The sequence below is a fragment of the Sesamum indicum genome, linkage group LG2 (genome assembly GCF_026168435.1).
Source record: "Sesamum indicum cultivar Baizhima isolate 11 linkage group LG2, ASM2616843v1, whole genome shotgun sequence".
NCBI classification, from domain to species: Eukaryota; Viridiplantae; Streptophyta; class Magnoliopsida; order Lamiales; family Pedaliaceae; genus Sesamum; species Sesamum indicum.
The window spans coordinates 3,954,802-3,978,812 of NC_142658.1; the positions used below are offsets into that span (position 1 = coordinate 3,954,802).

Sequence of the window (24,011 nt, forward strand, 5' to 3'; positions counted from 1 at the left end):
CCAACTTTAGCACCTCCTCCCAGCCAAAATAATGTTGTGCCCTAGCAGAAGTATTACACTCAGTACTTCATTAATCTAGAATGACACATCGCATTTTCTTTCCTTCTACTCTTGACTCATTGCTAAGACGGAGATTATCTCCAATTGCATACACTATTATCCGTTGACAGAAAACTCTGCCAAAATTTCATATTACATATGCATGTTAAGGTTAATGTTAAGATTTCATGACAACAACGATGTGGTCAAGGGCCCATGCTTAATCAAAGCAGTCACATTAACACAAGAGAAATGAAAATAATATTAAACGAAACAAATCAATAATTTTACAATACATGAAAGGAGCCATTACCAATGTATCAGCTCTACTTGTTAAAAGAACAAGTGAGAGTTCGTATACAGATAGAATGTTTAACTTTTATCTCATCATGTATTAGGTAGAAGCCCATAATCCACAAGCAAGGCTATTTTGCAGGATTTAATATCACAGAGATGAGCTCAAGCGATCAAGAGTAACAACACCGGAAAGCACAGCCCTGTTTCGTTCTTTGACCTTCACCTGATACACTACCCTGCAATTTCACCCTCTTGTAAGCTCTAGAGGTATAATAAACAATCTCATATATTTGGAAAGCACAGGTCAACCAAAACTACCTCAAATCTTCAATCCACATTTCTGTTATTAAGGTTTCACCCGGATAGACATGCAATAGAAATCTCCCAGATATGTTCTTGATCATCTTTTGTTCTCCACGACAAATACTTTTGATGATAGCTCTGACTGCAAAGCCAAGTGTGCAAAGTCCATGCAATATTGGACGAGAAAAGCTACCGAAGAAAGATTAGGGAAAGTTGAGAATAATTGGAAAAACAGAAAAAGTGATATATGAAATCATCACTCAAGTAGACAGTAAAATGAAACAAATACTTGACATTCAAAGTTTAATATCACAAAATGACCACATGGGTATAATCTCATACATTCCACATTCAATATATGGTTAAAATCATAGATGTACTGAACAGTGCCCTGGATTTACACTTAAGCTCAGAATATGCAGTACTCCTTAAACATGGAAAAAGAAGAGAGAGTTGAGACGTTACGAAAATTTTTAAGTTTAAAGAATAAACTACCCAGCAATTTCTGCAACCATAGGATCTGAGTGCAATGGATTGTAATCGCCAGAAAGCCTGTAAAGCAGTGCCTGCATCATGGTATTGCAAAATTTTAACGAAAACTTCACATGCTACCAAAGCAGCTCGTAGCGACTAAAGAAGTTATCATATTAGGTACAGATTTGACTAAGGTACAAATTTAGATGCAATTACCAAGGATAAAAAAATTCAAAATTTCAAGATTCCTCATTCATCACATTAGAGAATTAGCACACAGAAGTTTTCAATTTTACTTTATGTAAAATCGAAGAAGAATGAGGAAGAGGAAAAATTGTTCTATTTCTTTTTAAATTGCAAGTAAAATCTGTACAAAGCAAACAAAAGTCCATATGATTAATATACATCAATTTGAGCAGCTGACCATGAAGAGTATCTTATTCTAAAAAATTGTGGATATATACTTTGACAGCAGATCTTCGGTGTCTGCATCGATGGTCAATCAGAAGGTAACAAAAATCGTTATTGATGGATTTAGGAAATTTGAGAGGAATGTTCAAGTGATACAGTTCTAACATATAGATCACAACTTGAGTTTAATCCTGTCTTGCCAAATTGCATATTGACAAAGTAGAGAAATTGATGACCACAATATCAAGGGATAAATGTAAATAAAAGATGAAGACGTTTAAGTAATAAAATGATGTTCTCAAAAGTAAGTCCATGTCTACTCTGTCTATCAAAACTCATTTTCCTAAACTTCGCACTTTAATGCCCAATGTTTCCTAATCCTATTCAGTTACATGCAAAAGAACATTATGTCATTTCCAGTAATAATGAAGGTATCCATTCATCATGGTCTTTATTAGCATTATCCAGTGATGCTCATCATGTGTGAAACTTAAAACAGCAGAACCTATATGGTGATGAAGGTATTCCTCACTGCTAAAATATCTGTAAACATCTTAATTAACAGCCGTATTAATTGTACTTTTCAACCCTGTGCTTCTACTCTAATGATCAGAACTGAACATGTGAAAAATAAGAATTTACATGCCTGTGATGATTGTGTACAATCTTCAAATACAGCAAATGGTTGACTTCGGGGAATTTTATAAGCCAAAGTCTGATTTGAAGAATACTTGGTAAAGGAGTAAGGCTGGGATGATTTCGAGAAGCCACCAGCGCCCCTCAAATAAACAGCCATTCTGTGAAGCAATATGAAGATTATTAACTTAAGGAATACAAAAGGAGAAGAGGGTAAAAAGAGAAGGTAACAGCGTACAACAGATCTTACAGTCAAATGAATGAAATCTTACCGGTTCATGCACAGCAGTACACCTGACTCCTTTTCATAACTTAAAATTTCAATCTCGAGAACTGCTGCCTTACCTGAAAGGTAACCAGACATACATTTCTGTTTATGCGCAGTCTTCCATGCCCCAAAGTCTGAATCTCAAGCAATAAAAAAGCTCACAATAACCTAAGATTTTAACCACAGAAGAGGCTACATAGACCAAGCTATTTTATCAGACTTAATAGATGAGATATCCTACTTTAAATTTACATCCCATCCTAGATAACACAATATTATCTTTGGAAAAAGGATCAAACAAGGAAAGTATGTTTTCATTATTGCAGGTAGGTCAGGTTTGAATAACTGCCACTCTCCTTGTTATTCACAAGACACCCCTATGACTTACTCAGTAATAGTGCTCCAATTGAGGATCAAGAGGAATATCAGAAGCTGACCTTTATCATGCAACCCAGCAACAGTTGCTTTATTTAGTAGCTGCATCAACAACGTTTACATAAAAACTTATCATCTGAATGAAGTAGAAAAAATGAGAAATAAATGGAGGATTAGAGAAGAATCTAAGACTAAGTGATTAAGAACCTTACACAACCATGAGAAGGAAGGGGTTTGTACATCTCGATATACTGTTGTCCATGCAATAGAAGGCGTGGATCAAAGCTGGAGAAAAATTATGCCAGAAATTATTAGCCAGTACACTAGCCAAACAAGATCAGCTTTCACCAAATAGTATATATCACATGCAACACATGCAAATGAGATAGAAGAGCAAGAGAAGTACTTACTCTAAACCCGGTATCTTTGCTATCTCGGACTGAAGTCCCATAGAAAATAAAGCAGCAAATGTAGGCAAGACCTACAGAATAGTCAAAAAAGTAAACTTATCATTTTCTAGCCATAGTCATGACATACAAACTTTTATGAGCCCAGCTGACAACTAAATTTGCTCTTCTAGATGAAGAGAGTGAGAGGAACAAGTAACCAAAATCCAAACTTTTTTAACAGCAGCCAAGCTCAAATTCATCCTCAAAGATGAGTCCACTTATACCAGCCGTCGCCCCATCTTTCAAAAGACACCAATTTATCATCAATACGCGTTAATTACTGAAAGCAAAACCCTTGAGAACTCAACTACACCACCACATATCCTATTTAAAAATAAAACACACATATATCTCCACCTCAACTCTCTAAACTTCAGAGATAGAAAAACAAAACCATTAAAAACATAAGCAACCTGAAACTATGGCCAAACCTCAGCTTAAAATCAAAGATCGCTGTTCAACAATCCCAAGTAAAATAGTCTAGTGTCTTGGAGTACCTCGACTGATTGTTGTCCATCTGGATGATAAACATACTTCAGCTCCTTATTATCCAAGGCATCTTTGGAACAAGCTCCAATACCTAGCGCATATAGTGCAGCATCCCTGTTCACCAAGCAATAAACTCGTTTTCTACGTCCTCTATGATCTTGAAGTGTATTGATAACAAATAATAAAATCATAAAATCCCATACGTAACATAACAAAAATTGAAGTTGTCTAACCTTTCAGTATAGCTATACGTCGACTGATACGCGCAATTTGACCACATAAAAAGAGGGGGGAAAACATCAAATACAAGGGAAAAAGGCGTGAATCAGGAGGAAAATTCATAGGTGTGGAAATATTATTACCTCGGGGAATTTGTGAGAGATGATGAGTTGAGGATCAAACTCTGATTTGGCAGCCATGGATGTATGCAGTGTGCAGGAGGAGTGGAGAGAGGGAGTAATAGAAATTTAAACAATAGGGGAGTTATGGGCGAGGAACGAATTTCAATGTCTGGAGATGTTGATGTAACAGTTGGACGTCAACTCCTATCCATTTCTTCTTTTTTTGTTTTTCAATTTTTGATAGTTTATATTATCTGTCTTTTGATTTGTTAAACGCTTAGAAGGCTTAGGCTTGATTAGTAGGTATTCAATGTGGACTTGAAAGTTTCAATTTTAAATCCATGCACACACTTTTATTAGATCATTTATTTATCGGGTCCACTTTAGTCCTATTATGACGTGCAGTTGAGGTACTAATTTATAATTTATTTAAAAAATAATGGACTATTATAGTATATTTGAGAGGCGAGGGGCTAAAACGAGGCAAATATATATGTATATATTTGCCCAAATTGTAAATGAAACTCCAAGTCTGAAAATATTTTCAAAGATCAGATTGGATAGTTATGATTATCTGAAAATTGTGTACTTGAAAATCCACAAGGAATGATGCGTGCAAGCCAACACATGTCTCTTCTTGGACCATTTAATTGTAATTGTCTTTGAATCAGAATCGCTATACAACCTAAACCTCTAGCTGCATACTCATATAGAGGGATTACACAGTTCAATGGTTGACAATTCCATTCAGACTCAGAGATTGGTAGCATGCAGTTAAATGACTGACCCAGCAAAAACCCCAGGTGGCTGCACCAAGAATTAGTCATGTGGCTCCTCCTCTTCACAAGTCCTGTTTGGTAGCCGAAATTCTTACTAAAATAGCTACGGCTCATCTTACATTTGGTGTTTATACATTCGAGCCATGCTCGTAAATCTCACGGCGGCCAAGATATTACACAAACACTGCAAGACTACAAGCTAAAATTAATAGATCACGCTGAGAAATTTGCTTGCTAAATGGAAATATATGAACGATAACTTTCACAGCAAATAAACACTACCAGTCGCTAGACTTTCATAGTTTCGTGTCAAAATTCTCAGCAAAGAGGGATAAACAAATACAAGTGCTATCGACCACCGGTTACCCATAAGTGAAACCACAATGCAAAATTCTTGTCTGGCGAGAATATGTTAAATAAATTCAGACAAAACGGATATGCCAATATCCGGTGATATTTTCTCGATTTCAAAATGAATTTGATCTCACCAGCATGATGGTCCACACCCCTCTCCCTAAATATTTCAGAAGACCTACTTGAGTAGAAACAGATTTAACAAATCTTGGTTCCAATCATGAACCACACCTTCACATTCTGTCTTCTCTCCTTCGTGGAGCGCAAGTGATGATTTCATCAACCCTCAGAATCATCTCAGCTGCTTCAGTTGCTGAGAGCAATACCGCCTGCTTAACTTTGAATGCCTCAGATATTCCTAGCTCTGCCATATCTCCAACCTGCACGAATAATTATGCAAATCAGCAGTTAAAGATCATACGATAGGCCAATAGTACCGAACTTGAGATCAATCTTCCTCATCAATGAAATCTAGAAATCCATATGTAATCCACTATAGTTGAGTAAAACAAAAACGATGAATAACAGCATTTTTGGGCTGGAATCAAGAAACAGAGATTGTAGCATGCTATATGACTAATCAACAATTATTACTTACTGAAGCTTCTAGATAAGGCTCCATGTAACTTGTCATTATGAAGTTTGAATTCTGTTGGTTATGAGGTCAAGTCACCAATACACTCGCAGATTGCGAGATCAACAACTAGATAAAAACAAGAAAATGCAAAGTTTGCCAATTAAACCAAGGTCATGGTTTGCAGTAGCAGGTTTACAGTGCACTACTACAAAGAGAAGGAAATGGTATAGAACTACTAAGAAATATCATTGATAGCAACAAAAAAAGTCACATGCGCATTCAATTATGACATAACATGAAATCATATCGGTGTATCCTTGTGAATGCCTGTGATACGTATGTGCATCAGTCATCTGATTACCCATAGGTGCATGTGTCCATAATAGAGACACAAACTGCCAAGGAAACAACAGAAGAATCAAGCAAGTTTATCTCCACAGTTGGATAGAGCTACTCACACATCCAGATATGACATCAATCCCAGCAGTACTTCCCTCCTTATGGTGCTCTGCGCGAAGTTGAGCAACCAATTCAGCACTGTCCAAACCGGCATTGTCTGCAATGGTAGTTGGAATAGCCACAAGTGCCCGAGAAAATGCTTCAATGGCATGAGACCTTTTCCCTGGAGTCTTCCTGGCAAGTTCATCAACTGCCTTTGCCATCACCATCTCAGGCCACCCACCTCCAAGTAAAACTCTGCTGTCATTTACTGTCTGCGATAGCACGCACAAAGCATCATGCAGAGATCTTTCAGCTTCATCCAGCATATGCGGGCTGCAAATGAAACAGGACATATTAACGCATAACAGAGTAATTGCAATAATTCATCGAACTACTAAAATAATCGATTGCAGAATTAAGGTACCTTGCACCACGCAGTACAATGGTACATGCCTGACCCAGTTCAACCCCGGAAAAGTGGATTAACCTGTCCTCACCAATCATAATTTCTTCAATGAGTTTGCAGTGCCCAAGCTTAACAGACTCCGGATTGTCAAATGTTGATGCTATCTCACCGCCGGTAACAAGAGCAAGTCGCTCAATACCATCAAAATCAGCATGCTCTATTGCAAGCACTCCAGCATCAGCAAATAGTTCTTCTGGGAAATTGTAAATCAACTGCCGGTTAACAAAGCAGTTTATCCCATGATTGATAATCTTTTGCACCTTTTCCCTCATCTTTTCCTTTTCAGCTACTTCAATCTCAGCAACCTTAGCCATAGAATCAACACGAACACGTGCCCCATAAATTTTTACTTTATCTGTATCCATTGCAGTATTTGCCACCAGAATCTTTGCATTCTCAATCCGCTTTGGTTGGCCAACACCAATTTTTTTGTCTAAAATGAAACTGAATTGAAAAGAATGCCAAAAAAAAGAAATAATTAATTCATTGGAAAAAATGAAGAAGCTGCCAATCAAACACAACTAATATCGAATAACATTGCTACTGAAATTATAAAAAAGAGATCAAGTACTAAGATTGTTCGGCTGGCTCACCCCTCATCTAAAAATGATTCTTTCAGTGAACCTCCAGGCTTCTTTATGATCTGAATCGCCTCCAAATTTGTACTCCCCTGTCATTTCCGATCAATTAACTAGATCAGCCAAAAACATTTTAACAAGGAAAGTGAAGAAACAATTTAAAAGTAAAGTAACCAGAACAGTTGAACTTCAAGATATTACCGTAAAGATGATGGGCTAATAACAGAGACATGCGTCTCCGCTATATTGCTATGCTAAAGATTGTAACAGAGACAAGCCCACTTCTAAAATCCAATCAGATGTAAACAAACCAAAAACTGAGCTTTAAGACTGTTGGGAGCTATTTAAGGGAAAAGGATAACTAAGAAATGAAAAGGAAAAAAATCCAGGTGCTTCACCTCATGTTTATCACTGTCATCTTTGTATTTATTAACCCACGTGCCCTTTTGTGCATCAACTGGATATACAAAATAAATAACTAGTAGGAAACACAAGTAAGCACACACAAGATGTTCCAAACCCATTTAAGCAACATTATCCTTGTAGTGGTTATCATGAAGAAACCTAATAAAATTACAATTTTTAGGGGTATATACAGCTAAATCTCATATATCAGCAATTCTAATGGCTTAGGAGGGTGAAAATTGAAAGGAATGGAGAAATTATCCAAACCAAAACCCCCAATATCTGAACTTACAAGCTAAGCCACCAAGTCCACAAAGATCATACCTTTAGCCTCATAACAGCATCAACAGCTAGTTTTGCAAAATGTTCTTTGTCCTGAGAGAGAATTTTGGAGCTCAAAGTAGTCATTGCAATCTTCATCAAGTCTGCCTTGAATTTCTCTGAGGAAAATAACATCACAATTGAACCCAAGAATTCTGGACTCTATCTTATTCTTGTAACAAAACATTACACATCCGAGATCACAGTTCCATCTTATTTAGAGTAAACTCTTTTCGAATTTAAACCAGTAAAATTTTGCAACCACCAACATAGTTTTCACAAAAAAGTAAACCAGTTAAACTTTCCAACTATCATCACATTATTTTTTTCAAGTCCCAAATGTTTGAATTTTAGTTCCATGCCATTTTGGGGAAAATTACAGGTGATGAGCTGATAGTGGAAATTACTGGGTAGACAATTTATCTAGTAGGACAGTGGTGCAAGAAAAAGTATAATGGAGCTTCCAGATAATAAAGAAAAACAGTGAAATCCATATGAAAGAGGTCCTGAATGCAAGTGACAAGCAGAAACAGTAATCACCTGCATCCAGTTTGTTATCCACGACCTTCTCCAGCAAAGCATTTCTAGAACATTCAGCTGCCATACGATACCCTGATGAATATGTAAGAAATATACAAATTATTACAAAACGTTATTATCCAAGAGAGCTACCTTCATACAATCAGTCCAAGAAGAGAATCACATTTGCATTGGCTAAATTGACAAAACTGCATCTGGACAATAACATACTAAGTCAACTTGTCTGAATAAATGGTCTCAACTTACGAAACTGACTAATCCGGGGAACATGTTTCCAAAGCAGAAGGGCAGGTGTGTGTGTGTGTGTGAGAGAGAGAGAGAGAGAGCGAGTAAGCACTTGAGAGACAACACACTCTTCCATGTTGATGACTAGGGTCAAATGAATTATAATTGTACTGCTACAGCTTCAGGAGAAACATATCTGATGTACCAAGTAAAAAAAAGTGCGATAGTCACGTAGTTGATTCAGAAAAATAAGACGGACCTGAAATAATAGTCATTGGATGAATTTTGGCATTCACCAGCTTCTCTGCCTCCCTCAGAAGCTCCCCAGCTAAAACAACAACTGAAGTTGTACCATCACCAACTTCATCATCTTGGACTTTTGAGATGTCTGAAAATGAACTCAAGGCTTGCCAAAGCTTAAAACATGACAAATCTTTTGTTTACTGTGCATCCCTAACAATTTTAGTTTTGGAGAAAAAATTGATTCTGAGGCATGGTATCCAGAACTAACAGAATTCTACTCATAAATTCGAGAGATGTAGTTGTATATCATTAGGCCTTCCAAAATTGAAGTATGCTACTAGCCTGTAAAGATGGAATCTCGATGAGCATTAGAACCTGTACATACTACAGAATTTAACAAGTCAAGCATCCAATCCATCAGTATGTCATAGCATGCACCCAGAAAAAATAAGACCAAGCGAAGGAAAAACTCTGCCAACATTAAAAGCATACTCCTCAACAGAGTAATACAAAGCAACGAAAAAATAACTTTGCATCAAGGATACCAACAAGGACTTTGGCAGCAGGGTTGTCAATGTGCAGGGACTTTAAGATGGTTGCCCCATCATTTGTGACAGTCACACTGTGTCCTCTGCCAGTAGATTGCAAAATCTTATCCTACAAGCATAATTGATACAATGATATTAGAATGAAGACTTTTTAGAAAGATTCTGCACGAGTTGCAACAATATATAGATAACATGCTCTTTTACCATCCCCTTAGGTCCCAAGGTTGTCTTAACCAAGTCAGCAATTGCCATTGCTCCAATAAAGGAGGCCTAATATAGACAGAAAAAACCTAGTTGTCAGTACAGAAACAAGGAGATTAACTGAAACTTGCATCTGAGATAACCACACTCATTTGCTGTAGGTTGTACAGGACTCACCATTCTGGCACGTTCACCCTTTTCTTCAGTAGCCTCATCTTTAAAAAGTTTATCAACCTAGAAACACAAAGACAGATCAGTATTCGGAAAATTAATAGATTAACAATTAGCAAAGAAGTAAACTGACTAAGAAGTGCAATTAGAATTTGACATACCGCCATAGGAGCAGAAGTTGAGAATGAAGCTGGACAAACACAAGCTCAACGCAAATGATTCTCTAGAGACCAAAAGAAAAATCAATTATTCATTCATCAATATTACAGCTCAAGTCTTGATCAATATTCAAATACTTGCATCTCTGTAGATACCTCCATTGGCATATTTAATCAAAATATCACTCTTTCAAAATGCAAGCCTGCTCATAGCAATCCATTGCAACTAAAATTCGATAAGAATCATCCATTTCCTAATTAAAACCTAGAATCACTACGTCAACTAGCCATACATTACGCATCGCCGCCTACTCTAAACCCTACAACAAAAACGAGCATTGAAAGAAAAACAGATAATGCGCTACAAGTCAGTTCAAAAACCAACATTTGACCAGAAACCCTAAAGCAGTATAACCAGGCAATCAAAGAAAAATAAAGAACCACATTTTCAGAGACACCAAAAAAAAATTGTAGCAGTAAAAGGAACATCATAATCTGAGGAATAGTAATTAATCCAAAACCAAATTACGTTTAAGATCGAAGTGAACCTTGCTTGTAGTAGCAGATGAGTGCAGTAGAGTTTACAAGACTGCGATCCCGCCGAAAGAACCCCCGCCCCTGTATTGGGGTTTTTGTAGTTGTAAAAGGGGTTGTTCATCTGGAGGACGGTCGCCTTAATCAACGGCTGGATTTTGTGAAAGAAAATGCTAGCGGTTGGATCCATGTTTGTATTTCTTTTCTAAAATAACCATAATATTTTACTATTAATATGTTTGCATAATTTTAAAAATTATTTAAAAAGTATTTATACAAAATGTATTATTAAATGTTTGTAGATTAAAAAGTACAAAAAATATTTATAATATAATAAATTAAGATAAATATTTTAATATAAAAAAATTATTGGTATACAAAGAAAATGCGTAGTGTGAAATAACAAATGCATGAGAATATATATATATATATATATATATGCAATTATTACACCCTCCTCCCCTAATTTTAGTATAATTACACGTAAATCTCATGTTGTTTAAAAAAATATATTTAGCAATCTTAAAGTTTGCTTTACTAACAAATAAGTCAATCTGTTAGTCAAAATGTATCGAATTTGTTGATATTAACAAAAAAATAAAATAAAAATCTATATTTACCCCCGGTTGACTTATTATTAATTTATTACAGTCAAATAAAATTTTTTATGATCATATTTTTTTATTAATATTAGCAAATTAAGTGAAATTTCAATAATAAAGAGACTTATTTATTAGACGAAAACAAACCTTAATGGTACTAAATATAATTTTTCAAACAATAAGATATTTATATATGATTAAACCAAACGTCTTGAAGGAAGGTGTAGATATATATTTCAAAGCATTTGGATGAAATAAAAATAATGTGAAATAAACCGTTGTTATGAAAGACCATGATACAATAACTAGTTATGAAAATTGATTTGTGTGTCTTCCGTTGAGATTCGAATCTATGACCTCTCGTTCATGAGAATGAGAGAATTACAAATAACAAATGAATGTATTGTTTGCAAGCACCCACTTTCGATAAATATTTGCAATAAGTCATTATAATGATATGATCCAATCTTATTACTTTAAATCAACTTACAATTTTCAAATGATGATTAATGTCCCAAATTATATTTTTTAATAAAAAGGAGTTTCGAATGCAGTTGCATGTATTTGTCTACTTTCTAGTAATTTTAAATTTATTATCCTGTAATATATATTAGGTATGAAATTTTAAATGCATCCATTAGTTTAGATTATATAAACAAATTGAAATGAGAGCAAAAATGTGTTCCATAGGCAACGAATACTACTTTCTTTACTATATTACAGGTGAGGGGGAAGTCTAGTCCCGAACCAAAATGATCTCTCCAATAGGTACAAACCTTTGTTCGAATGCTGCTTAATTTTTTATTATTATACTATAATTGTATATATAGGTCATATAACTGCGAAATCCAAGGTTGAATATAACATAAACTAAAAGTGTAAGTTTTAAACACATGAACCTAGCCAGAAAAACCACTTGATTTATTATTATACTGTAATTGTGTAGAAACTGATACAAAATATGAAACAAGATACAACAACCAGTTCAAAACTCAAAGAATGTGACCTCGAGCTAAGGTCAATAACTTAACTTGAACACTTAAACAAGTACTGCAACTGCATGCTCCTACATCTGCAAAGGTGCTGATTTAGCACCCTTCCAAGAATTGAAATTAATTGTCTAAGAAACACTCTAATCATACTCTCTATGCCCAAGCTTAGTTTCAACTCTAATCTTCGCTTCCTCAAGGCTCAGAAAATTTTCTTGCTGGCTAACCGTGGTACGTCTTATTAGGCCAGCTTAAAGGGGCCGTGTGTGCCTGCCCTTTGCCCTGCCGCAGAGAAGTGCATTCTTGGGGATTGGGTACTCGTCTCTTAATGAGGTTGATGTCGTGTAAACTCTGAGATAGAATTGTTGTCCGAGGTATTGTCGGGCCCAGAACTCTGATCTCAATTGCCACATTCCCACGTTGTCGAGTGCGATGTAAATGGCTGTCCATGACTTGGGATACACCTGCAATCATCGACGAATAGGAGAGGTTCTTGAGTCATTTCATTCTATGTCTCTGTGGCTGCTAAAGTTGTCGAGGCATATATCAAAATATATGGCTAGACGTATTTTGTTTATACCTGGACCGTGCAACGGGAGACTGCATCACGAAGATTGTACTGGTTCCTACTAGCTGAAGTCCATTGCCCTCCATCCATTCTGATTCAGATCGGTCATCATCAGTATGTAACAAGAAAGATAATGATAAGATATTGTACTATCATTGCTACTGATAAGTTGTCTTTATTCAAGTGCTCACCCTACTACCCAGAAGGAGTAGCCGTTGAGGTGATAGCTCTGCACAATATCTTCATAGTTTTCGAAAACAATTTCGATGAATGTTCTGTAGTCGGTCTGCATCACTGATGTATCGAGGTATACTCCTCGACCATTAGGAGCATCAGGGATGCTCCCAACATGGTAAACTCCACTTATTTGGAAAAAGTCGGCAAGTTTTATAGGCGTGTCAGCCGGAACAAAAGACACACTGTTGATTGCATATCTCTGTTTGCGGTTCACCTGGCCTGCAGAGCTTGCAAGCCTAATAGTTCTTGAGGTGTTTATCATGCCGTAGTGGTATGAACCCTGAGGATTAGGTCTTGGTCCACTTGCTGTAAGGTTAGTCCTGAAATAGAAAGTTAACTTAATTAGTCTATAAGGGTTAAACTAAGGCCACATATCAGCACAAATCTTAGAAGGGCTCAAGCTAATGTACCTGATGGAACGAGCCTGGTTTAGGGACCAATCAATCTGAGTGGTTGGGCCACCGGGTAGTGGACCAGAAGCAGGGCGATTTGAGTTGGCGTAACGGAGAAAACCGGTGGTGGTGAGAACCGTAGAGGTGAAACGGGACGAGACTACAATGTAGTAGTCCTGAGGTTGCTGATCTGCCGTTACAAGAACTGACATGCATTGTCCAAGATGAATATCAAGGGACGAGTAGCTGACTTGCAACGTGTGTGTTCCTTCCACTTCAACAACCTTCATCTTGTGTCCTTGGATGCGGAAATTGAGTGAGTTCTGTAATCCGACGTTGCATATCCTGAGCCGGTAAATCTTTCCTGTTATAAACAACAACATTGTCATGCATTTCAACAGTCAACTCAATGATGAACCATCAGTGTATTGCACTGTGATATGAAATACCTTGTTGCACGGTGAAAGATGTAACATTGGGGCCACGGCCGTTGATGAGAATTCCATCAGGAAACGGCAACTTATGGCCCTTGTCAAGAATTGCCTTCAATGCCTGCGTAAGAAATAATCAAATTGCACATCATCTATTATTATCACATCAAATCAATTATACTATTATTTATTTTAAATTATATACCAATCCACTTGTTATAATTAGTAGGTCCGAATTCGTTAAGCAAACGTTTAACTGAATTAACTAGGACACAGTTAGTACGTAGGCCCGACATGAACGATGGATCAGGAATCATCCAGCTGTTGGTGGGCCATACAAATAAAAGGGGAAAGCAATAGTCCGATCAAGATGGCAGTACTCATGATCTTTTAATTGATGGGCCCACTAAGTTACCGACACTGGATGTAGTTAAGCCCACACCCTAATATCACTAATCAGCTGCAGCTTCCACATGATAGCCTCTGACCAATGGATTAACAGTAACACACATGCGTAGGTTCGATGAGACATTGCTCACTATTTTGTGTACCATACCTTTTATGCAATTAATTACATCTTTTCTTTTTTGCAACTCAGATACATAAAAATTATCTCCCAAAAATTTTAATTTGATGTTTATTCAAGAAATATAAGTTGAAATTAGTTTTTAATAGTTCATCTTCATTCAATATAAAAACTCAGGTGAAAGTGAAAATTCAGCTCTAAGAACCAAAAATAAGATATAAAAATGAGACTTACAGTGTGGTTAGACTTGTACCAATCTCCAATCAAGACGGTGTAATCATCGGCAGGAGGATCGAAGGGGACAGGGATTAAGGGCCTGCTTAAGATCTTAATGCCTCCAAAACCACCAGCAGCCTTGTGGAAAGCCAAGGATGGGAAGTAGAAGAAGCTCCCAATTTGATCCTTCATTTGAAGAATGTATGTGAAGTTCTGACCTGGAGGAATTGGGCATGTTGTCCCATACACTCCATCTTCGTATGAATTTCTCCTATTTTGGACCCCACTCCTGTTTTTTTTTTTCCCATCTCGAGATCAGCAAGATGATTTGATGAAAATTAATTTTTTTCACTGTCCTTTTTCTCTTTTTTCTTTATTTTTGTATATATACATGAACGATAATTAAATAATTATAATAAAGCAATATTACACTAATCTGATATAAAAACAAAATAAATACATATATATTTAGTGAAATTCAAATACATGAACTCATGTGTATGCTCGATGGGAAAAGACTTTAATCAATTATATATTAAGTGTGGTATATCAAACATATGATTGATGTATAATTTAATAAAATAATCAATTATATGACAAATATATTGTATTTATTGTGTAATTATTTGATCAATCAAATTTAATTTAAATAAAAAATTATTATACGTAGTTCTTAAACTATGTCATTTACCTAGAGCCTAATATTAAATCCTCGTCCTAAACATTCCAAATTATTATAGGAAAAAGGTTTGTTTTTCACAAACTACGAGGATACACAGAAATTCGCAAGGGAACCTAAGATAACTGGTAAAATCCAGCAAAACAAAGGAGGCGAAAGCATCGAGACAACATAAAAATGGCATTCAGCTTTATGCCTCAGACGCAACAACCTTTGTCTATAAATAGCAAAATTCGATCTAATTCCCGTAGAGACAGATCCAAATCGGTGCCTCACCGAAATGTATATTATGTTTCGATATAAAAAATATAAGCATTATGATAATTAACGGAATTTCCACGAGTGAAAATGTCATCATTAATTTCAACAAGGTTGGCATGTAATAAAAAGCACTGCGTTAATAGGATGTCTCAGCAACAATTCTTTAATCCAAAATAATTTTAAAATAATAATTGTTGCTACCAAAGTCATTTTGTACCTCACTAGGCAAGTGGACTTAGATAACGGGTTAGGGAAGCAAACCCTAGTTAGATCTCCCAAGTGGTGTAAAGCTGTGCAGCAGAACAAAAGTGCTACTTGTTGACAAACTTACGACGTAACAACCCATGTGCCTATCTTGGTCCAACATTCCTCAAATTTATATAAATTAATAAAATAAATTTTTGGACTCTAATTAAAACTTATGATCTCAAAATTATAAATTGCTTATGAGAAAACACTTATTATTATTGACTAATATAGTATTCAAAAATAAAATTTAAAATTACAACTATTTAACTAAAAATAATTGATCTATTCATTCAAATTGATTCACTAAGTATCGACATAAAGTCACATTAGTCAAGAAGTTTGAAACCATATAAATAATTAGGGTAGTGAGAGTTAAATGAGAATAGATCTGAGTTATATTTGAAGTATGGTGTAATTGTTGGGAAGGGTAGATCTATTGTACAAATTAAGATGAGTGCAATTTTTTGTGACGGGACTACTTAACCAAATAAAGGGAAAAAAAGATCCATTTTAGGATGTGAGACCGACCCATCCCACAAATAAATTGGCAGGGGCTGGCATCAACCATCACAAGTAATTTGGCTTAGATAATGTGTGACTTTTTTTGTAAAAGACTATAATGTCCATCGCGGAATGAGAAAGAGCAAGTGTGAATAGAGAGCAAGCAAGGGCAGCATTGTCATTTAGTCACGCAGACCTTGATCTAATTAATTCCCATGTGTGTTTTTCAAAAAAGATATCACTGTGCATTACTTTAGAATCCAAAAATAAAACAAGACAGTGTGTGTGTGTGTGTGTAGATGAGGGAGGAATGTTAGCGTGTTGGTGGTTCATACCAGTGGATGAGGAAGGGCTCATCTAAGCTGTTGAATACATTGACAATGATATTATCATTGGTGACTGAGTAGATATCAGGCCCTGGGAATTGTCCGTTTATCAAAATCCCCTGTATTACAACATTACAAACAATCAGATTCAAAACTAACACTCTGTGTGTGTGAAGCAGAAAATAAAGCAGAAGCAAAAACCTGTTGGGGAACGCCGAGAGGATAAATGGTACCGTAAGTGACATTCCATGTGTAGAATCTGTAGGGACTCTCGGCGGCGGCGATGGCGAAACACGCGAACACAACCGCTAGCTTCAGCAGCGGCGCCATTGTTGGTTTTGCTCTGTTGTGTTTGAGAGGAATGGGAAAATGTGAATATGAATATGAATGGAGGTGGTTGGAAAGGGTGATGGTGGTGAGGAGGAAAGTGAATGATGGGGCGACTCATATTTAAAGTGCGCCGCTGCAGACTCTAACGCGCTAAAGTCAATTGCCCTTTCTTTCTCTTTTCTCGCTGTAAAAACACCCAAAGAGAGGGAAAAAATTTTCAACCAAAGGAATGGGAAAAAGGCCAAAACCTGAAATTTAAATTTGTGTCTTTACCATTCAAAATGTGCCCACAAATTACACACGTCGATGCATGTGAATATATATTCACTCTTCGCATGTGAATATATATATATTCACTTTTATGAAGGTAGTTTAATTAAAAAAAAATATTAAAGTTCTAAATCAAATAGAGGTAAGTATGAATTCTTTTTTTTAGTAATACCAACAATTTTAATAATAAGAGATATATTTTTTAAATAAAAATAAATATTAAAAAAACTTAATATAATTTTTGAAATTGTAAAAAAATTATATTTAATTACATCAAATATTAGGACAGAGGAGTGTAATTATTCTCAAAATTGATATTACAGTGGTTGGGTTTTTAGCTAGGATGAGGAGGATGTGTCCAAGAACAAAAAGGAAAAAAGGGAAAAGAAAAGAGGTGGGGGGTGTCGGTGGTGGGGCCGTATGTAGGAGATTGGGGCCAATGGTCTCCCACATGCCTTGTTTGTTTTCTACGTTTGTTTGGAATTGTAGGAATATTTGGATTTCAGTTTGTTTTTATTAATTATTATTAGTATTAGTATTAGTATTAGTGAAGAAATTAGAGTGGATGTGTTGGCGTCACCCACGGACTCTGCATGTGCTTTCTTAAGTACTTCCACCGCCTTACCCTACCCCTTCCCCCCCCCCCCCACCCCACCCACAATATGTTTTTCCTATTATTAATTTTGAGGTCAAATACAAAAATAATATTTTAAGACCCACTTTTAATTGAAAATTAATGTGGTCTCGGATCGCAATCTAATTCACTCATTCAAAAAAATTACAATTAATAACACTGAGCAGATTATAAGAAAATTCAATGTGTAGGAAAAAGCTGATTTATTCATTTATAAGAGTAACTCACTGTGAATCAATCGTATTCCAATCATATAAGACATCAAGTTTCCATTCACACAATTTAAGATAAAAGTATGTAATTTTTTTCAAAGCCTGTAATTATTTCTAAAATGATTTTTGATAATTCCATTCATGGAAATTTTTTATTTGGATCAAGTTCGGTCAGACAAAATCAAGATACACTTGCTATGTAATTGGTCACTTTCTCTAAACTGTACACAAATTACACGATAAGTCATAATTGATTCAAATTTAACCAAATCAGATCCGAACTAAAATTCTTCCCTTCCATTCGTACAAGGGCGGACCTCAATCACATGCATATATGCAATAATATTGATAAAATCCAGTTGACTTGTCTGAATAACAATTCTAATTCTTAATTTTAAACTGGCATGTCACATTATACTAAGTACAGCCTTATGAGAGTAAGCTATTTTTGGATCCAAATAATTTGACTCAGAAAAAGAAAACATTATCTTTGCATGTGGTGTTCAGGTTGGGAATAATACTATAGGACATTAAATTAAAGGGAAAATCAAATTTGCACTCTCAAAATTAGGTCTAATTATACAATTAGTATTTCTTATCCAGTGTAAAATTATAAATACGACTCTTGTAAATGCAAATGTGTCTCTATTTACTTGTAATTTTATAAAAGATATGAAATGTTTGTGTAATTAGATCTGACTTTGTACCGCAGACTAAAAGTATTGGGCCTGTAATTCGATTCACGTGTGCACATGAAAGGGGTTATTTGGGTTTTGGATCTTGGGATGGAAAATGGAAAGGGAGGTCTGACTCACTACCACAATAAATTACTGAGGAGAAGAGTCCTTATAATTTGTTTGTAAGTGCATAATTAATTGCACTAGTTGATGAGTATTTATTGCAGAGAAGTGGGTGATTGTAGCTTTTCTTTTTCTGCTGGGAGGTGTCTTTATGGCTGCATGCATTCATAGTTTTGACCTTTCAAAAGGCTATTAGTAGTAGTTATATATCTGTGGTAAGATTAAGGTCAATGGATGAAGGTGTAAGATTTGTAGATCCAAGAAACACCTCATTCCAATTGGGAAACTTTTTAGAAAATCAAGATTCCAACGAATTATATAGTAAATATGATGTGTTTGTTATGTGATTGGTATTTTTTTTAATTGTATGCTAATCATATACTAATAATATTATACTCGTTATTCAATTGGTTCAGATCTCGAATTAAAAGTTGCCAAGGGGCAATAGTAAAAAATGAATATGAAAAATAGACATTTTTTAAACATAAAATACCTCAAAGATGTATAAAAAGCAGGAGAGAATAATTTAGGTCTTCTGTTTTGTATTTTTAAATATTTTAGATTGCTTCATATAAGTCAAAAAAACAATGTGATGAGCCCCAATCCATAAAATTGGAGGAGGGCTTTGACACAGATCTAACCATTTTAATCATTATGTTTAACTTGCAATTATTATATAATTAAATTGCAATGTAGATGATGTGCCCGTCCCACTCACTTGTAAAATTACTCAACACACCTCAATTAAATTCAGAAATGACCTTGCACTTTAAGGATTTGTATTTTTCTTTTTTTTTTTCTTTTTGCTCGCATTCAATGTACTATAAATTGACGATATACGATTGTTCACGTCATTTCGATGTGATTAGTTCATATGAACCGAACCTATAAATATTCCAGCCCTCTGTTGCTAGGTATGTTATATATTTTATTCACAAATTGAGCTTTTGAATTAAAAGTCGGAGGGCTACAATCGAGTCATATCCAGTGTATCCCTAACCTAAATTATATGATAAAGGATTTATTCATCATGAATTCAAATCAAGGGTAGAGACAACCATTGATCCAATTTTTTTTGACTTCACAAAAAATATAATTTAACACACACACAAACAAGTTTTACGTCAATAGTAAGAAGCGCCGAGGAAGATCCTTACGATGAACATCGAAAAATGGCCCCAAAGCAGACGACATTGAGAATAGTAAATAGATTTGGGTTGGAGCAGTAGTGGAGTGGGGCATGTAATAACAACACTTGAAATGGGGAAAACGTGTAGATTAGGCAATGAAATTGGATGGATATGGATATGTTAAAGTGTTTGTCTTCTCCTCTCCACCACCCAATTCTATTCTATTTTCCAACATCATTCCAATGCATGTGCCCTCCCTCAATCTCATTGCTCTTCCTACTTTTAAATACGTTTAATAAACAGTACGACTTTGTCAGCCCCACCTCTACATTTTAACTTCTTCTCCTCCTCTTCTGTTTAATTGTAATTCTTACACATTTTACAAAAAGAAGCTACTGTAAAGGTTAATTCTTCAGATTCAGGCACATTAATTCCCGCCTAAACTCCCGCAATCATGTCCACGGTGCGTTTTCAATTTTCAGCTTCGATGGAGCTGGCAATCCGAATAGTATTTGGAGACAGTTCAACACGGAAGTTGTTATTAAAGCCAACAAGAATAGACTAGCGCATGTTTTGGGATTGATTATTAGTAGGACCCAAATAAATGGCAATCACTGGGCATTGCGACTCACATCGAGGCCCTTCAAATACAATTTACCATTGCCTGTCAATGAACTCAATTTTCCATACAGGCTAATGACCGAGGGTGGATTTCAGTCTCACTAGTATATGCAAGTGAGATTGCGATACATTTGAACCAAAACATTAGACAAATGAGATATTGCGCTGGTCAATATGTTCAATCAAACATCGGTTAACATGTCATGGAATTACTTATCATGCGTTATCATATCCCATCTAATCATATCTTGCATAATGTAATTGTTCCAACCAGCAGGACCTAATCGAAAATTTGAACTAGGTCATCATCATTTTGTAAACACGGGCTAGGAATTCTTGATGTGGAAGCATCTAGATTTATACTACGATTACCTTTAAGAAGCATTGATTAAAGATCCTTTTGAGGCAGAAACTTTCACCAAAAGCGTTGAATTTGGATTACACTTCCAGAGCTTTCTCGCTACTGATGATGAGTAGTGATAGAGAAACAGAGCACCATATTTTCAGCTGCTTTCACACTGCATTTTTCTGTCTGCATCAGTGTTCTCTATCTGATTTAAATCATACACATACGTAAGTGTATTTATATGCATATATACATATCTAGGATACAACAGCTACATTTTCTCGGCCGAGCAACATTATTTCTGATGGAAGCAACTGCAGTAATCCAATGTTTACAACCTAACAAATAACTATCACATAAAGCTATTCGTATCCCACTCATAACAAAAGTAACTCTCACAAAGACATAAATACCTGGGCCTAATCTTTAAATGTACCTATATTATCTAGGTTCGAAACCAATAGACTTGTCACCCTCAAGCTGTTAAGCAGTCATTCAAACATGAGTATTGATGACATACGGACAAAAAGTCAGCAAATAACAGCAGTTTACTAATATGTAGACATCCTTTCCATTTATGATCATGCAATTGCATTCCCTGTTTATTTGCTTTAGAGCTCTCACCCTGTTCAGGGGGGCAAATTTACTCAGTTGTATCTTCTTGACTTGCAAAGTTCTTGCAACTTCATATCAAAACTACAACATACTCGCAGTTCAAAACAATACGGAAGCCAAGATAAAGGTCTACAGACTTTTAGAGCAAGGTCATAATGTCAAGAATAACCCAAGGGAAGAAAAAGCAGGTACATCAAATGGTGAAAAATGTCGGCTGGGAACTAGATAGAGTTCACAAGGGACAAGTATGGTACAATGGAAGAGATCTCCTTCTGATGGATACTGGGCAGCATTGCCTCAACATCTCAAATCTGAAAAGAAAACCAGGCTCAGTGCCATAGCAACCCCGAGATATATGCCATGCATCCAGGAAAGAGCATTTTTAAACCAAAAATGTAAGAATATAACAGTGACTGCCCTTTCACGACATCAGCTTGTCTTCAAGAAGAGAGGAGAAATTTTCATATTCAACTTCAAAATGCAAATCCTTTTACTTGAATAGCAAGTTGATGATCATCACTTCATTTTGGAAGCTGATGGTCCAAAACAAAGCATTACGTCAGTTTCTTCATTTAATCCATGAGATATGTCATACATATAGTGCCAGCCTACTTTGGAAACTAGCCTCGATGTGATCCTCAAATTCACATACAGAAAAGTGGGAGTAAATTAGAGCTAAACCAATTACCATGACATAAGAGTCTACCGAAAAGCTGGCCTTGAGAAACTCATCATCTTGGCATCCAATTGCTACTCAGTTTCTTTTTCAGCATAGAATTTATCTATTTTGTAATTCTAAGGGAGCTCTTAAAATCCATTTTGCTCTGCTTTCCATCACGGTTTCTGTTTGCCTCCAACCTAAAGGAACAGCGCTTGTTGCACATTTTAGTTGTTAAATGTAATGTATCATATTAACTCCTAATTTCATGTTACATACGAATACTAGATGACAAACCACGAAATGTAATAAGCACCAAATATAGCAGTTCAAAAATGCCTTATTTCACCAATTTGACATGCATATTCACATCAGCTTCATATTCCCCGTAACCTCATTTCCACAGAGTATCTGAGATTATGACAAAACATGAAATCATCAGATAAATCTCAGTCACTTTGAGAAATTAACACATTTCTCCAACTAGCATTCTATTATTCAGAATTCGTCCTAAAACCCTAATTCTTCCCTTGATCAAGTTTTAAAGCATTCGCCAAGCCGAAAGTACAACTCAAAAGAAACCTCCTTATGATCAAGCTACTCACTTGAAAATAGAACATCCAATATCCACTCAATTGCTTTCGTCTCCGAAGAGAAGGCGGAGCCTAGCGGCGAAAGCTCCAGTCGGCTCGAGAGCGGCTTCGTCTAGGAGACCTTGCTTGATGCGATTCATGCGAGAAGTGAGGCTATCCTGCTCTTCTTTCAGTGCAGCGGTGTCCTCGACGAGGTCGTGAATGCGATACTTCTGGCCCAGAGATCGGCAGCTCAGCAGTAGTATCCCCGTCATCGCGAAGAACTGTACGAAGCTATGTTTTCTTTTTAACGCGTTTGCGACCAAACCGAGAGATTTGGGGTGACCTCTAGGGTTTCGCACCCCGCCTGCGGTGGAGGAGGACGGCGCCGCCGATGCCATGTCTGTGCTGAGACTATGAATTGCTGATGGCTTGCTCGTTTTCGTATTCTCTTAAGCGCTACAGCAACTTTGACAACCGCATTTCACAGGGGGCCAATTGTCGTTTTGCACCCTGAATTATAGTATTTTTGCACTTCACAACATAAAACTATTAAAATAGCAATTTGCACCTTTCAAATCCGACTCGATAAGTTTATTCTTCTTGTGCCCTTTGAATTTTTTATATAACCTCAGTATCATTCTTTTGTATCTCCTAATCCAATAATTCGGATAAACTGCTTTGTGAGTGCTGATAATTATTTGTAAGAATGCAATTATACCAGAAAATCATAATATTGCAGAAAATAAATTTTTTTAAGAAAAATGTCAAAATTCACAAGCAGAGAGTACAACTACAAGCTGCCAAGTGATACACAATTGCAAGGTGCAAAGTGCTATTTTTACTATTTAAGTTGCAAATTGCAAAAACACCACTATATTTGTTTTTATTTTCAAGTTATCTCCAAAATAAGTCAAAACATAACCAATGTTTATCATTATATAAAAACATCTTATCTAGGTATTTTTAACTGTTTTAAATTAAACATACAATACATATTTTAAATTATCTCCAAAAACAAATCAAAACATACATACTATCTCTAACACATACTTATTCATCCTTGCTTTTCTCTCTTTATCTCTATAAAATACAACAAAATATTCCGAAAACAAATTCAAACACTATGTATAGTTCCAAGTTACAAACTACCAATTACGCTCCAAAAAGAACTACGGCAGCAGTTAAAAAGAGACAGGGAAAAACAATCAAGTGTGTGTTTC

At 35.9% G+C, this 24,011-nt stretch overlaps 4 protein-coding genes across 8 annotated transcripts; all 4 read right to left on the reverse strand.

The window, feature by feature from the left end:
• Nucleotides 1-277: 277 nt before the first annotated feature.
• Nucleotides 278-4,320, reverse strand: ECH2 (enoyl-CoA hydratase 2). The gene is made up of 11 exons (XM_011101436.3): nucleotides 4,104-4,320; nucleotides 3,975-3,997; nucleotides 3,750-3,855; nucleotides 3,214-3,284; nucleotides 3,016-3,088; nucleotides 2,866-2,905; nucleotides 2,433-2,505; nucleotides 2,171-2,321; nucleotides 1,135-1,205; nucleotides 655-828; nucleotides 278-572 (listed from the first exon to the last, which is right to left on the reverse strand). Exons 1-11 carry the CDS (start codon nucleotides 4,158-4,160, stop codon nucleotides 485-487), a joined length of 927 nt encoding a protein of 308 aa, XP_011099738.1. The 5' UTR covers nucleotides 4,161-4,320; the 3' UTR covers nucleotides 278-484.
• An 801-nt stretch (nucleotides 4,321-5,121) lies between these two features.
• On the reverse strand, nucleotides 5,122-10,784 carry LOC105178061 (T-complex protein 1 subunit beta). Of its 2 annotated transcripts, none has more exons than XM_011101416.3 (12): nucleotides 10,638-10,784; nucleotides 10,093-10,154; nucleotides 9,938-9,994; nucleotides 9,764-9,829; nucleotides 9,557-9,668; nucleotides 9,028-9,156; nucleotides 8,544-8,615; nucleotides 8,007-8,122; nucleotides 7,293-7,369; nucleotides 6,658-7,143; nucleotides 6,251-6,566; nucleotides 5,122-5,595 (listed from the first exon to the last, which is right to left on the reverse strand). In XM_011101416.3, the coding sequence occupies exons 2-12, from the start codon at nucleotides 10,096-10,098 to the stop codon at nucleotides 5,449-5,451; spliced, it is 1,584 nt and encodes a 527-aa protein (XP_011099718.1). In that variant the 5' UTR covers nucleotides 10,099-10,154; nucleotides 10,638-10,784; the 3' UTR covers nucleotides 5,122-5,448. The 2 variants fall into 2 exon arrangements, with proteins under 2 accessions (XP_011099718.1, XP_011099726.1); XM_011101424.3 differs by having other exon boundaries at nucleotides 10,619-10,712.
• Nucleotides 10,785-12,125: 1,341 nt separating this feature from the next.
• Nucleotides 12,126-17,034, reverse strand: LOC105178053 (L-ascorbate oxidase homolog). The gene is made up of 8 exons (XM_011101403.3): nucleotides 16,802-17,034; nucleotides 16,610-16,719; nucleotides 14,603-14,873; nucleotides 13,861-13,963; nucleotides 13,430-13,775; nucleotides 12,974-13,339; nucleotides 12,795-12,873; nucleotides 12,126-12,678 (listed from the first exon to the last, which is right to left on the reverse strand). Exons 1-8 carry the CDS (start codon nucleotides 16,928-16,930, stop codon nucleotides 12,466-12,468), a joined length of 1,617 nt encoding a protein of 538 aa, XP_011099705.1. The 5' UTR covers nucleotides 16,931-17,034; the 3' UTR covers nucleotides 12,126-12,465.
• Nucleotides 17,035-20,579: 3,545 nt separating this feature from the next.
• Nucleotides 20,580-23,292, reverse strand: LOC105178042 (uncharacterized). Of its 4 annotated transcripts, XR_002288094.2 has the most exons (3): nucleotides 22,822-23,292; nucleotides 20,970-21,148; nucleotides 20,580-20,877 (listed from the first exon to the last, which is right to left on the reverse strand). XR_002288094.2 is itself a non-coding variant. In XM_020698136.2 (2 exons), the coding sequence occupies exon 1, from the start codon at nucleotides 23,187-23,189 to the stop codon at nucleotides 22,848-22,850; it is 342 nt and encodes a 113-aa protein (XP_020553795.1). In that variant the 5' UTR covers nucleotides 23,190-23,292; the 3' UTR covers nucleotides 20,580-21,115; nucleotides 22,822-22,847. The 4 variants fall into 4 exon arrangements, 3 of the variants coding, with proteins under 3 accessions (XP_020553795.1, XP_011099687.1, XP_011099695.1); XM_020698136.2 differs by having other exon boundaries at nucleotides 20,580-21,115; XM_011101385.3 differs by lacking the exons at nucleotides 20,580-20,877; nucleotides 20,970-21,148 and adding an exon at nucleotides 21,634-21,869 and having other exon boundaries at nucleotides 22,822-23,291.
• Between the last annotated feature and the right edge of the window lie 719 nt (nucleotides 23,293-24,011).

What these genes read in the sequence shown, in the direction of transcription:
- ECH2 (XM_011101436.3), bottom strand. Translation starts at nt 4,160, where the DNA reads ATGGCTGCCAAATCAGAGTTTGATCCTCAACTCATCATCTCTCACAAA. An exon ending in ATGGACAACAATCAGTCGAG is followed by an intron (nt 3,285 to 3,749) that starts GTACTCCAAGAC and finishes ACTATTCTGTAG; the next exon opens with GTCTTGCCTACATTTGCTGC. An exon ending in CCCTTCCTTCTCATGGTTGT is followed by an intron (nt 2,906 to 3,015) that starts GTAAGGTTCTTA and finishes TTGTTGATGCAG; the next exon opens with CTACTAAATAAAGCAACTGT.
- LOC105178061 (XM_011101416.3), bottom strand. An exon ending in TCCAATGACTATTATTTCAG is followed by an intron (nt 8,616 to 9,027) that starts GTCCGTCTTATT and finishes CATATTCATCAG; the next exon opens with GGTATCGTATGGCAGCTGAA. An exon ending in TTGATGTCATATCTGGATGT is followed by an intron (nt 5,596 to 6,250) that starts GTGAGTAGCTCT and finishes TTATTCGTGCAG; the next exon opens with GTTGGAGATATGGCAGAGCT.
- LOC105178053 (XM_011101403.3), bottom strand. Translation starts at nt 16,930, where the DNA reads ATGGCGCCGCTGCTGAAGCTAGCGGTTGTGTTCGCGTGTTTCGCCATC. An exon ending in CTCTCGGCGTTCCCCAACAG is followed by an intron (nt 16,720 to 16,801) that starts GTTTTTGCTTCT and finishes GTTGTAATACAG; the next exon opens with GGGATTTTGATAAACGGACA. An exon ending in GGTACAAGTCTAACCACACT is followed by an intron (nt 13,964 to 14,602) that starts GTAAGTCTCATT and finishes TTTCTTACGCAG; the next exon opens with GCATTGAAGGCAATTCTTGA.
- LOC105178042 (XM_020698136.2), bottom strand. Translation starts at nt 23,189, where the DNA reads ATGGCATCGGCGGCGCCGTCCTCCTCCACCGCAGGCGGGGTGCGAAAC.